This window comes from Podarcis liolepis, assembly GCF_965112155.1.
Source record: "Podarcis liolepis genome assembly, chromosome: 16".
NCBI lineage: Eukaryota > Metazoa > Chordata > Lepidosauria > Squamata > Lacertidae > Podarcis > Podarcis liolepis.
This window is the reverse complement of record NC_139567.1, coordinates 39,733,321-39,748,320: the sequence shown is the minus strand read 5'-3', so window position 1 is coordinate 39,748,320 and position 15,000 is coordinate 39,733,321. Positions and strand designations below refer to the sequence as shown.

Here is a 15,000-nt window from a genome sequence, read left to right as displayed (position 1 = left end):
GGATTAAACCTTGGACCTTCCGCAAGCAGAACAGATGCTCCACTTTCTCTATGGAATGAAGCTGCTTCACATGCAGAACATCCCAGCTCAACCCCCTGAACATCCAACTAAAAGTATCAGATAGTGAATAATGAGACTTCCTTCTGGGTGCCTGAGCACCTGCACTGCTACTTCCAGTCAGAGAAGACAACACTAGGCTAGATGGACCAATGGGCCAAGCCAATATGAAGCAGCTTTGCACTATAGAGTACATATTTGTTTATGCATTGTTTTCTGAGCTCACAAACCTTTCTCCCTTTTAAGACCTGGATTGCTTGCAAACCACGACCTCGACGACCCGAAGATGGCAGCCACACAGAATTCTCCTCCCACTGATTTGCTGGGTGAAATTTGTGGAGCTGGCTTGCTTTTGCTATGGAAAATAGAAGGTGGGAGGAAAGGGGGAAGAAAAAAGATCAAAGTCTAATTATTATCAAGGAGTCCACCGGCATGAGTTTTGCTTGAGAGGCAATACAAAGCTATAGGGGACCTGTTTTCTCAGAACTATGGAGAATCAATAAATCCTACAGACAGAACAGTGGCTGTTCAGCATTTCAGAAATGCAAAATTAACGTGAACCTTTCATAAAGCAGAAATAGCTTGATTGACTGCTTGCTCAGTGGATATGGCAGGGTATGGCCTTGAGGCAATCTCTTCTCCTTCCCACCCCAGCCCTGGCAGCCGAGCTAGAGGCAGCAGCAGCAAGGAGGAAACGACAGCTTTGACCTTAGCACTTGCTAAGAATTGGCACCTGACAAAATGAGCTCCCCAAATAATGGTATGGGCCAGGTTTGGGAAGAAGGGTAGAAAGGCACTGCATTCTGAAGGCTCTTTCCCATGGTACAGTTCCACTGCCATGTCTAAAAGCCACACCAAGATTTGGGTGGAGGGGAGAGAATATGAATGAAGCATGTGGATTGAAATAATTACTTTCCCCCCAGTTCACTGAAGGCTGACTTTGGGGATTCTGCATTACTATTAATCCAGTAGGTTGTCCAGGGAGGTTCTTAAGAACAGAGTCCAAACTTCAGAGGGATTTGGGCTCAGGCTCGTAATGGGATCAGATACTTCTGAATTGAGGAAATTTGCTTCCAAACGCCCAGCTTCCAGACTTTGGCATCTTTCTTGCCTGCAGGTGACTCCAATCCCCCAACCTACATACTTACAACATATTTAAATACCCAACAGCAAACCATCAACTTATATAGTAAGAGAGCACAAGCCAAGGTGGAGAAACATGCAGAAGTTACAAGGAATGGAGACAAAATCCACAACAACAAGTGAGAAGCAAGCATGCCACAGACAATGACACCTAGAAGCACTCCCTGGTGCCAGGGCAGCAGAGGGCATATGCCATATCCTTGCCTGTTCATATTTTTAAATAAAAATAAAAATAAAACACTCCTTTGTCTGTCTTGTCCGGGGAACTGAAAATTTGCCATCTGGACTCTGAGTTTGGTGCTAGAGTTGGAAAACTATTCTGTTTGGTCTGCATTTTTATGTGAAACTGATCTAATGGCGCAACTCCTGTGGCTAATACGTGGATAATGGAATTATCTTTTGGGTTTCGTCCTGCTCTGAATTTTGCAATTCAGCTCTCTGCCCCAAAAATGAAGTGCCAAAATGTGTTTTTAAACAATGTAGTTTTTAAAAGGATAAAGTATGTTTGAGAAGGGTTACGTCCAATGTAGCGCTAAGTTAAAGACACTTAGCAGTAAACTATTTTCCGCTGGTAAAATGTTCTATGCCAGTAGAACGTTGTGGCACAAGAGAATGCATGAGCAGGTTGCTGGGAACTTGGCTGCAGAATATATTGTGCAATCTGTTGCTTGAAACTAGTGAAACTACTGCCTTGGATTCTTCTGTTGTTGTTTAACATTAAAACTCACCCATCTGCTAGTGCAATAACCCCTGCAGTAGCAGACAGAATGTTGGATACTGCGTACACTGTGTGTACGAGATAAAATACGTAATGAAATACGTATTTTGTTGTAGCAGCATATTGCCAGGAACAGGAGAACAGCAGAACATCTCTCCCTTAAGGCTTGGTACATCAGCAACTAGCAACTAGCAACTAGCAACTAGCCTTGGTTGATCTAGGAGAGAAGGAAGGTATGGCGGGGGGGTTCCCCCAAAAAACTTATAATAAATGTATGGTGATTTAGTATCCTGTTGTTCTATTTGTTAATAAAAGTAATTCAAATGAAAGACACCCACCCTGCCTTCTCTCTCTTTGGTACAAAGTTCTGCTCTCCTCTGATGTCTCAGCAGCAATACAGATACCCTAAGCTTTTTTTTGTTTTGTTTCTTCTGCTATTGTAAAGAATGATACTGTTGCTATAAATTGACATTTCTGTTATTTGAAAATGACAAATGCATGGAATACATATTCAAGTACGCATTTGAATTTGAATCTTCATATATTTGCATTTTAAAAAGGAATTTTTAAAAAACACCAGATTAATATGGAAACAGGCAGAACAGATGTATGGGGGAGGGGGGAGAGACATGGAAAACTGTAACAGACTGATCCCTCCATCCCCATGATGCACAAGCTGAAGGCAACGTTGAAGTGTTCAGCTGAGCGATAGCTGTTTCCTTTAAAAGTGTTGCTAATGGGAGGATGTGACTATGTGGTGTCAGAAAAGGTGTTGAGAACTGGGGGAAAGAACACCACGATTGGGATGAAAGTATTATGGATGGAAGCAGCTGGAACCAAGTCCCTGGCTCACTAAACAAGAGGTGGTGTGGAGCGCTCCTTGAATGACTGAAAGTAATATAATTGCACCAAGCTGAGAAACTGTGCATTTTGACATGTATCACGCAGGAGAATTTCACACCATGAACTGGCCAGTGCTCACATAATAGGAGAGGGGAGAGGAATCGTTTTAAGCCTGAGGATCGCATTTCTTCTTGGGGAACCTTCTAGGGAGCACATGGTAGGAGTGTGTAGGGCTGGAGGGAAACGTGAGCAGTGAACTAAAGGGAAGTGTTGTATTTGTACAACAGGCTAGTGTACACACACACACACACACACACACACACACACACCCTCTCTATCCTCCACCCAGGCTGGTAAAACGGCTTTATCAGAGTTCAAGATCTACAAATGAGGCAGGACAGACAAAACCTTTGCAGAATGAGGGCCAAATTCCTTGTGGGAAACTGTCCGAGTCTCTGCAATCCAGTGGTGAGGACCAAAGGGAAGAGTGGGTGGAGCAATGGACGTGATTTCTATCTTGCAGGGCAGACTGCAAGGGAGCCTGCAAGGTTTCCTGCACAGGCCACAAACATTTATTCATCCAGTCAAATAAAAGCATTCTCACAGTTCTAGGACACATTCCAGCCTAGCAAGAATCACTTGAGGGCATGGGGTAGGGCCAGTGACAAGCATAGTCTGAGATGGTGGCAAAGTCCTGAGGCCAGGTCTGGGGGACACCATTTGGCCCTGTGTTTGGCCCCATTTCCGCTGTTACGGGGTAGAGGTAGAGAAGAGGCCCTTAATGTAAGTCATAGGCACAACTTGCTGATTCTGGTTTTAGCCAAGTCATGCCCACCTTTGTCAGCCTTCCTTCCTCTCTGCACCCCACCCACACTCCCTATAATTTCGGGACTGGGACCAAATCTACCATCTACTTTGATCCTTGGAACAAACAAACAAAAAATCCTCCATGTTGGTAGAGCATGAGGTTCTTAATCTCAGGGTCATGGGTTGCCACACTGGGCAAAAGTTTGGACTTGATGACCCTCAGGGTCCCTTCCAACTCTACAATTCTATGTTTCTATGTCTCGTGGCAGAGCTCCAAAAGGTGAGTTTGTGTCTGCTGGCAATTGATGACATTTATCTTTAAACAAAACTTTCGATTCAAGTTGTTGGCTGAATTTAATTTATTGATTGTTAGCTTTGGCTCGTTGCGTTCTGGTTCTCTGAGGCTGCTTTTAGTCTGGCAATTGTGTTTTAATGATGGATTGTTGTTGTTCGTTTTTTAAAAAGTCTGGTTTTTTATATTTTGTAAGCTGTCTTAAGTGACTTCTCTTTGGGAGTTGGGTGAAAGAAAGGTAATTCACAGAATCATAAATTGTAGTATTAGAAGGGACCTTGGGGGTCATTTCCACCCCAGAGTTGACATTCCCATGAAGGCTAACTTCTGCGGACCACATGCTAGGAGTGGGTGGGTCCAGAGGCAAAAGTGGGTGTGGCCAGAGGCAGAGCAATGGATGCAAGCCTTACCATTGTACGACAGGCTGCATTCCAGCCATATGTAAGTCAGAGGTTTCTAGGCAGCACTGCTTCCCATCTTGCCATCCAGGCAAGCAAGAGGCATTGCAACATCAAGAGCGCATTCCAGATAGGCAGAAACACTCAAGGAGGATGCAAAGCAGGGCCTGCTGAGGGGTACTGCTTGCAGAGAGTCCTGAGGGCCAGACAGGGAGGCCCAGGGGCCACATTCAGACCTTGGGCCCAAGGTTTCCCATCTATATCTATACAGTGGTACCTCTGGATGCGAACGGGGTCCGTTCCGGAGCGCCGTTCGCATCCTGAAGTGAACGCAACCCGCGTCTGCACGTGTCACGATTCGCCGCTTCTGCGCATGACGTCAATTTGAGCCCCTGCGCATGCACGAGCGGCGAAACCCGGAAGTAATGTGTTCCATTACTTCTGGGTCGCCGTGGAGTGTAACCCAAAAACGCTCAACCTGAAGCTACTTCAGCCCGAGGTATGACTGTAGATCTGTAAACATGGACCATTCTCAGCTCCCTCATGCTCAGCAGGGAGACAGATAGGAATAGTCATCTTTTAATCTAACCCACCAAAATGTTAATTCAAGCAGCACAGGTCTTTGGGGGGGCGCAAAAGAGCACAGTCCGTGTGTCCTGTAACACAGGCAGATGCACTTGCACCTTAACACTGTATAAAAACAGCAATCGCCTAAACTTCCACATGGGATTTTCTTTGCACGCCCTGCATTTCACCGGGAGCCGGCAGTAAGCAGAAAGGTCACCCCTGGCGAGTCTCTTCCCAAGCCCTTGATGCCCCCAAACACTTACAATTTTTCACAACGCAAGTATAAACAGTTTCAAAAGGAAATGGAATAAAGTATGTTCTATTTACACCAAGTCTTTAAAACAAACGTCCTCTCCGGCTCACACTGAAGCCCTGGCTTCCAGTGCCAAAACATTTTCAGTTTAAGAATGATGTTTTGTAGACAGAGAAAAGGCAGCCTTGTAAAACATGATTACTCTTGCGGTTAAACTTGAGTGAGAAGCAGGAGAGGGGAGAAAGCGGGCATATAGTAGTTTTGCTTTAAACATACTTCGCTGAAGTGGGGAGGGAAAGATGCGCATGGGGTTACCTTGAACCCATGGCTTCAAATCCTTGCTGGGTTTTTTATCAAATGAATCTAATATTCCACATAGGCAGGCTTGCTACACACACCTTGGCTACCCAGCCTTGTTAGGTAACTTGCATCTTACATAGTTTGGTTCTGGGGGTCCCCACATATATGCAAAAACGCATAAAGTCAGGTACCTCTGGAACTGCGCCCCCCCCCAATGGAGGAATGCCTACGCAACTTTCAGAAGATGGTGTGAGGGCATTCATAGGGTCCCAGGGCCCTCCCACCACCTTCCCAAAGCCAGAAAAGCTCACAATACCAGCTTTACAGAAGTGTGTGTGTGTAATAAATAAATGCAGTGTGTTTCTTCCGCTTTCCATTTGTTTGTTTGTTTACCCCCCACCCACACAAAGCTGTGATTGCGTAAGTAAAATAAGTATAAGAGGCAAGTTACATGTACAGTGGTACCTCTGGTTACGGATTTAATTCATTCCGGGGTGCCATGCGCTCAACAGCAATTTAGGACTTCATCCACTGACCAATTTGGGAAATATTTCCATCACTGTGTGTTCCCATGCAGAGAAACTACGACACGAGTGGGGAACCTGTAGCCCTCCTGATGTTTTTGGGACTATAACTCCCAACATTTCACCCACCGTGGCTGACAGGAGAGCCTGACAACATTGCAAAGGCTACTGCTTCCACACCCCTGCTATATTTAAACCAAGCCTCCTCCAGCCACACAAAAATGCAATAAAAAGGGGGGGGAGTCTTTTCAAGGTCTATGGGACAGCAAGGATGCCAAAAGGCAGGTGGTGGCCAAATTTCTTCTATTCCTAAGGTCCTCTCTATGCAGTCTAGTGCATGCGCATACATGAGTGAGTCACTTCTGGGCGCCTTGTAAACTATGGCAGGCAGAGAAGCTAAAAAGAAAATAAAAGTTTGGAGCTTTAAATGCACTACCAATGAGAACTAAAAGTTACAGCAGATTAAGCCACAGATTTTCTTCTTCTTTTCTTTTAAAAGTGATCTACAGAGAGGAGAAGTGTAATGATCATCATCATAGTTCAACCACCATTCATAAAGTGAAATTGGAGTAATTCACAATCGTGGCAAGCAAGCTGCTTTAATCACAATTCACATGTTACTACTGCAGCGATCTGGCTTATGCAATACTATTGATGTGGTTTTCAGGGCTGAATACATTGCTCCTACCCGATAATAAACCAATAATTTATTCAGATCTCAAAGCGCAGCACACATTGCTAAGAGTAGTATGGAGATGTTTCTTTTCATCCGGACTGCACAGTGCAAAGTCATTACTGATTGGAACAAGACTTTTTTTTTTAAGAACAGGCATTGCTGTTATCAAGTTCCTTTGGGTTGTGCTTTGGGTGGCTAATTAATCTTGAATAGGGGGGAAGGGGGAGAGTTTGGCTCCCTGTAATTTATTTCAGTTTTCTGATTAAGTTTAAAGATTAAAGCTTCTGAAAGCTTTTTTTTTGGGGGGGGGGACGCAAAAGGCAGAAGTGTTCTCCACAGTCAACAGAATCTGAAGAATGTGCATCCACAAACCAAAATTCAAATTCATTCCTTTTACCATCTCACTCAGGAAAAATAAGCATAGCCACAGATAGATGTAATACAGGGTTCCGTTACTTTCGAGTACATGAAATTAACTGTCCCTTAAGCCAAAATGGTACAGACTACTCGTCTGTGACTTTGTTAAAAAAAAATAAAATGTAAGGGGCAAAAATCCAGCTGTGTCTCAGTGGGATTTATTTATTTTAACATTTTCTATCACATTCTTTGTACACAAAGGGAACTTGAAGTGACTAAATGCACAGAGCTACAACCAATCAAGGCAGTGTGATAAAATACTACAACAAGAGAACCACCAAACAGAAGATGTTATCAGTTCAGCCTCTCTCCAAAAGGCTTTTTTAAAAAGAGATTAGTATTCCCCAAGCAACAGGAGCCATATAGTGACATGGCTGTATGGGCAACTCTTATGCAGGGGTTTTGAAAACATCAACACCACCACCGAAAAGGCCCTGTTCCCCATGGAACCCAGATCTCTTCTGCTTCACAGAAACAAAACTAGGTTTGCCTCCAAACGTACATTCAAAACAGAGTTAAATGCCCATCCTCGTTCCCTGGTTCCCTGTGCCTACGTGCCTACATGCACGAATTCCCAAAGATTTGTTCATAGCACACACAACTTACATCTTTCATGTGTACACATGAAAAGAAAAATCTCAGGTGTGTGTATAAGCAACATAATGTGGGAAGAAGCTCTTAATCTGCCTGAGCTAACCTCACTTGCAATGTCAGTTTCTAGGACAGGACTGCTGGCACCTGGGATGGGGAACATGTGGCCCTCCAGATGTTGTTGTACCTATCCTTGGTTTACACTGACTGAGAGTGGCTTTACCAGGGGCTCAGCTCTCCGGGAACTTGTGGACCCTCCTAGGAGAGGTCAGGGATTGGACCTGGGACTTCCTGCATGCAAAACATGCAGGCTATGGCTCTTCCCAGAAATGGATGGAAGCTGCTCAACAGCACACTGTTGCATATTACTTGGCAATACAAAATTCAGAGAAGTGTCCACTTTGAAGGACAGGTGTGTTTTGGTTCAGGCATTGTTCCCAAATTGCAAATTAGGCAGGTTCACCTTTAAATGAGAACTGAATTTAAACTGCCCCCCACCCCAGTCCCTACATTTGGATTAGGGCATTTATCTTTCTTGCTCAAATACACACACATTTGTCCCTTAACATGTATTTGGCAGATCACAAATTAGCATTTCCCAAATAACACACATTCCAAGTTCCCCCTCAATGGGTTTTTTGGGTTTTGTTTTTAAAATCAACCACTAACAATAATTACAGCCCCCCCCCTTCTTCTTCTTTAACTAAGCACAAGCAAACAGAGCTGGCAAATTTATGTTCAATTATGCTGACATCATTAAGACCTTAATGAAAACAGCATGCAGACTTTTTTCTTTTTCTTTTTACAAGAAATGGTTCCTCTCCCAATAATTATTTTAAAAAGATGAACCATCCCAATTGCTGTGTAAGCAAACAGAGGTTCATTTTCTTGAGCGCGCTACAACCACGGCATCAAACAGACCACAAGAGACTCTTGTGAGTGCAAATACAATGATTTAAGGTCTATTCTATTACATTCTATATATTCCTCACTTTAATCTAGAGCTTTTAATCTTGGCTCAGGCCAGCACCATCCCTGGTTGACAGGGAACGGCAATTATTCTGACGGACGCTACGGACATCTACTTATTCCCCCCACTGCGAGCCACTGAAGGGTATTTGACAGAGAATCCACTCTTTGACCGTTATTCTTTTATTTTTTTCTTAATGAAATGAAGTAAGAAGAAAGAGCTAACTGTGTGTGTGGGGGGGGGGGTTCTTTCTGAAAGACAACATGGAGCTGATGTGGGGAGAGTGGCCCAGTTCTTACACTTTTTTGGTGGTTTAAGTAGGGCAGGGGTGGACTTCTTAGCCAAAGTCTAGGGCCCTGCAGCCTGGGATAAACAACCACACCCAGAGTAGCAGACAACAGAGAGAGAAGCAAACAGTCTAATATTTTTAAAGACATTTTATAGTTGGGGCTGACGGACTGGTTACAGATGCCCATGTTTTTGTTTTTACACCAATGCTGGTCTTACTCAGAGTAAGGTCACTGAAATTAATGGACACAACTAACTTAGGCCTATCAATTTAAGTGGCTTGTCTCTGAGTAAAAAAACCTTGGGTCCAACACAAATGCATTATTCTATTCTATAGCAAAATGGTGCTTATTCCTGAGTAAACTAATCAGGGCAGCATGAGCAAACTCCACTTATTCCTCCATGGGTTGGTGCTGAAATTTAAGGGAGTTTTGCAATGCTGAACTGCAGGCAGTCAAGAGTATTTCTTCTAAAAACAACTGGGGTTAGAAAACTGTTTTTTGCTGTAGCATATAATGAATGCTGAAGAAGCCTATAGCTCAGTGGTATAGAACATCTGCTTTGCATGAAGAAGTCCCCAGATTCTGGGAATGTTCCCTGCCTGAAACCCTGGAGAGCCATTGCCAATCAATGTAGACAATACCGAGCTAGGTAAACCAGTGGTCTGACTTGGCATAAGGCAGTTACTGTTGTTGCTACATTAAGAAAATGGAAAAAATGGAAAAGGCCTGTGATAGCCTCTGCTGAATTCAGGCCATTAGAATATCTTCTCTGGGTTTGGCCCAGCCAAAGTTCACTGGGGCAGAAAGTGGGATAAATAAGCATGAGTACCATGGGCAATGAGGGCTCTAGCATGCTGTCTTCAAGTCTTAGGAAAGCTATCTGAGCACAAACAGGCTGGCCACAAATGCACAAAACGCCCACTGCAGATACATCTACGTAGAGCAGAGGTGGGGAACCCTGTGACCCTCTAGATCAGCCTTTCTCAACCTGTGGGTCCCCAGAAATTGTTGAACTACACTCCCATCACCCCTATATAGCAAGGTCGGAGCTCAGGGATGATGGGAGTTGTAGTCCAACAACATCTGGGGACCCACAGGTTGAGAACCGCTGCTCTAGATGATGCTGTTGGACTACAGCTCCCGTCATCCTTGACCATTGGCCACGGGAACTGGAGTCCAACAATGTCTGGAAGGCCATAGTCCTGCCCCCAACTTGATGTAGAGGGTAACAGAGGATGTTGGCTTGACAATTACAAGGGTGGAGCCAAACATGAGTGCGAACATGTGGTTGCTGTCAAAAATCGAGAACCCCGGGTCGAGTCCCCCCACTTCTCCCAGTAACACAGAGATACAGAAACAGGTGGTATGGCATTGTTACAATGGGGATTGCCCCAACTTGGGCCACATATCGTTGGCTGTCATGGTGAGGGGTGGGGAGAAGCCAGACCAAATGTGACCAGAAGGGATTCTCAGGCAACTACCACCACCCCCCAGTGCCCCAGCAGGGCCTGCTGCCGGTGCCAGCCTTAGTCACCCCCACTTAAAAAATAATAATCCCATATATTCAGCACCAGGTGGTTGCTATTTTAACTTGCAACCATGTCCCCAGTGTAGTGTCACTGGGGCATTGTGGGAAGTGTAAATGGTTGGTCAGCACTGATCACTGAGGTGCCAGTGGTGCCCCTGGATGAGCCCACCCAAGGGGAGGGATTGGCATAAGAAGAGACCTTCCCAGAGTATACTATGCCTGGAGTCCCCTCAGGATTGGAGCTGGCACCAGGTGGCGTGGGGAAACGAACAACACAGTAACAAGACATTCTGTTTGCCAGTACTGGGAGGGGAAAGGGAAATTCGACCGGGGGCAGCTGTTAACAGCAGCAACTCACGTTGGGCATCACATTTAGTTCTGCCCCTTAATCACATATCACTTTCATGTACGGAATAATAAGCTCATGCAGGAGGAGGAGGAGGAGGAGGAGGAGGAGGAGGAGGAGAAAAGCAATGTATGGTACTTTCCAGTGAGTACAGCAAATTAATTAGAAGGCATGCTGGGATTGAACTGAACTCACCACGGAGCTTTTATGGAAAAACATCCTGCTCCAAACAGGTAGGGTCTTCGTGGAAAGGGGGAGAAATGCACAGAAATTAGATGGCAGAGGTCATCGTCAACAAGCAACACTCAAATTCATGCCATTTCAAAAAGAAAGAAAGAAAGGTTTTCTTTTTCTAATGGTCACCCGTTTTCTAAATGAAAGAAAGTAATCCCCACCCGAAAGAGGGGGTTGAAAACCCCACTGCAGGAAACATGGGGATGTTACTGAAAATAGCAGCCCCATGCTGAGATCTCCCCTTCCTGCTCCGTAACGTGTAGTCCTGACATCACCAGAGACTAGTCCTCACGGAAGCAGTAAACCAGTGTGTTCTGGACTGTACCACGTCAGATTGCAGGTGGGTGAACACATGACTAAATGCTCTTCCATACAAGACGGACCTTGTCTGATCCAGCAAATCATTTTGTCATTTTAATGCTAATCTCGAGGACCATGCAAGAGCCGTCCCTTCATCTTCTAGGCCATAGGTAGGCAACCTGCAGCTCTTCACATGTTCCAGGGCTCTAGCTCCCATCACCCTGGCCACTGGCCATGCTGGGCGAGGCTGATGGAAGCTAAGAGTGCTGCAATATCGGGAGGATCACAGCTTCCCAATCTTGGTCCTATGGGAAGGGAGAGCTTCACACATTCACATGCTCAGAATCCAAGGTGCGCATGCACATCAGTTTTCCATCAACATCTATGGAAAGGCAACAGAAACATAAAGGGGGCATGTACACACTGCAGAGGTATGCACACAAGGTGCACATGCAAAATGTTCCCCTCTACAACACTGACTAATTGCAAGAACCAGACTGGATGTCTGGAAGAGACATGGCTTAGTAGAGCACATGCTTTGCACGTAGAAGATCCTATGTTCAATCCCTGGCATCTCCAGGTTTGGCAGGGAATGTCACCTGTCTGAAATCCTGGAGAGTCTGTCGCTCAGGGTAGGCAACAGTGAGCTGCTTGGACCAAGGTTTTGACTTGGTATAAGGCAGCTTCACATGTTCCTAAAACTTGTGCCAGCAGCAGGGCCAGTTCATCCACTAGGAAAAGGGACATTTGTGTCTCTGCTTATGTGGGCCCTGACAGGGGTTAGGAATATGGCTAAATATCAACAGAAACAATTCTGGAGTTTAATAAAAACAAAACAAAATACAGTAGTACCTCGGGTTAAGAACTTAATTCATTTAGGAGGTCCATTCTTAACCTGAAACTGTTCTTAACCTGAGGTACCACTTTAGCTAATGGGGCCTCCCGCTGTCGCCACACAATTTCTGTTCTCATCCTGAAGCAAAGTTCTTAATCCAAGGTACTATTTCTAGGATAGTGGAGTCTGTAACCTGAAGCGTCTGTAACCCGAGGTACCACTGTACAAAGTGTTGAAGGCAACGAAACCTCAGAGATCAAATGAAAAACAAAATATGGAAAGCAGTAAATGAGAGATGTTGTGACTTAGTAGTACCATGGAGGCCTAAATTTAACCATCCCTCAAATGGCTTTGTGGCTGAAACAGGCTAACCCCTATGCATGTGCATCAAAGATGCCTGGGCAAGGTATAACTTTCAAGAACATGGGGTTGAAATCCACTTTGTTCATTACAGAATTTACACAGGAGTTGACCTACAACATGCTTCTAATGCATTGTCACCCACACAGTAGTGAACAATATCCCCATATCTGAGACACCTGCCATTTATGATTTTCATGTAGTAAACAAAAAAGAATCTGCTACCAAATCATCTACTGGTTTTTGCATTCAGGTGCAATGCATGCGCACAGCACCGAACCCACAAGTGACCCGGACACATCATAAAGTTGTCACTGGAACATCACTAAAAGGGCAGGGCAGGGGTGGAACTGGGTGTTTGCAGGCTTTTTCAATGGGTTTGTTTTCACGCAATTTCATGCAAGCACGCAAAGACCCGGGATGCCACCCCGGCGTGAATGAGGGGTTGCCTATATTTAGAAATAACTATAATTTAAACAGAAAACTAATACATCTCACTGTATTTGGTGACAACTTGCAAAAACACACAACAACAGCCATTAAGGACATTTGGCAACTTTAATGTACAGTATGTAACACAGGCTCTGGAACTTTTTTTTCCGTTGAAGTCATAATGTGCCTTGTACATTGCACTGGTTCTTTAGTTGTATTTCCCCTCTTTTTCTGTATTTTAATATTTATTTATTTATTTATTTAGTGTGTGTGTGTGTGTGTGTGTGTGTGTGTGTGGAGAGAGAGAGAGAGAGAGAGAAAGAAAGAGAAAGAGAGAGACAGACAGACATGGTGGACAGGTGTTAACTGATGATAGGGGCACCTTCAAGACTTCTGCTCTCAGGGCCGGCCCTTCCGTTAGGCAGAGTGAGGAAGTTCCAATGGGCAACTTCAAGGATAGCCCCCGCCCATCACTTCTTTATCAACTGGACAGCCCTTGCAACAAATTAGGCTTTCTATTACAGGACTGCCTCGGATAGCCTTTGAAATGAAGGGATGTCTCTTTAAAGTAGGACACATGGACAACGCATTAAATGTGGAGTGAAGCACAACACTGTTGAGTGGAAAATCAAGATACAGGAGCTCTGTGATTCTTTTCTCTTTCAAAAAAGAGCTTCTTGCCCGACATCTGCAAAGGTGTGGGAATGGGCTGATTTATGTCGCCCCCCCCCCAACTTCATCTTTCAGAGGCAGAAGAAAAGTGAGAAGGAAAGCCCAATGTTTGCAAAAGGTTGACCGGAATATGGCCAGAAAGAGTCCCGCTATCAAAACTGATGTCTGGGATCACCCGTCTGACAAGGATCTGAGCATGTTTTCTGAGCAGCTTCCAACGCAGAATGGCTCTGTGTGCATTAATAAAAAAGGACAATGTACAAATTTTACAAGAGAAACCATCCTCAAATCGACAGCACCAGATGGCTGAGTTGGGTGACAAGAACACAGCAATGTCAAGCCAAAGAAACCATCGGGCCTGTCCAACAGCTACTAGGTTCACTGCATGCGCAAAACAGATGATTGCTATTTTCACCCCAGGAGAATCCCTTGGGTTTTCTAAAAAAATGGATTTATGTAAACGTTTTTTGAAACTGTAGAGACAATAAAACAAAACAAAATATATGGGTTAAAGAATACTGCTACTACAACCAATAATAATAACAACAATAATAATAATGGTAGCAGTCTTTAGCTCAGCCTTCCCCAATCTGGTGCCCTCTGGATGTTTTAGACTCCAAATTTCTTTGACCGTCAGCAATGCTAGTTGAGACTGATGGAGTCCAAAACCTCTGCTGAGTACCAGGTTGGGGAAGGCTACTTTAGTTGATCAGTAGGTTAGATCAATTGATTAAAAAACAAAAGCAGCGCCTTCATTTTATTTGGAACCCTTCTCTCTCACTTCTGCTATTGTCCATAGTTTGGGTTACAAACTGTGAAAATTAGGACCCGTAACGTGGTAGAAGCATCCATTATGATTTGCTGCTGATTAATCTATGGGTAGCACAGCACATTCCCTCCCATTAAATATTAGACAGGCACTATCTCTGGACTTTTGGAACCTACTGAAGACCTTCCTCTTCCAACAAGCCTGCATCTAAATTGAATTTTTAAAAATAAGTTTTATGGTTTGTGTGTTCGATGCCCTTGGGCTGCTTTGGAAGGGGGGTGGTATATATCTATATTACCACCACCACCACCACCACCATCATAATCAATATCAACAACAGCTGTGGTTTGTTATTTAACCCTATGGAACTGGGTATATTTGCTTTTAAAATCATCTCTCTGCAATGTATCACAGAATTGTAGAGCTGGGAGGGTTATCTCCGTCCCCTGCAATGCAGGAATCACAGCTAGAGACAAGTGGCCAGCCAACCTTCACTGAAGGAGAGTCCACCACGTCACAAGCCTGGTAGATGAAGGGAATGCAGTGGATGTAGCCTACCTTGATTTCAGCAAGGCATTTGACAAGGTGCCCCATGATATTCTTGTAAAGAAGCTGGTAAAATGCGGTCTTGACTATGCTACCACTCAGTGGATTTGTAACTGGCTGACTGACCGAACC

The 15,000-nt window shown here is 44.5% G+C and overlaps 1 protein-coding gene across 15 annotated transcripts in view; it reads right to left on the bottom strand.

Moving 5' to 3' along the window:
* The window catches only part of BCAS3 (BCAS3 microtubule associated cell migration factor), a 467,771-nt gene that overhangs the window by 246,978 nt on the left and 205,793 nt on the right, over positions 1 to 15,000 (bottom strand). For 8 of the 15 annotated variants that reach the window (XM_083479822.1, XM_083479833.1, XM_083479824.1 and 5 more), the window contains 2 exons: positions 10,916 to 10,960; positions 288 to 412 (listed from right to left, as the gene is read on the bottom strand). In XM_083479822.1, the coding sequence (XP_083335948.1) occupies positions 288 to 412; positions 10,916 to 10,960 (170 nt within the window). The remainder of the gene's footprint in view (positions 1 to 287; positions 413 to 10,915; positions 10,961 to 15,000) is intronic. The other 7 variants (XM_083479823.1, XM_083479821.1, XM_083479820.1 and 4 more) reach the window with 1 other exon arrangement.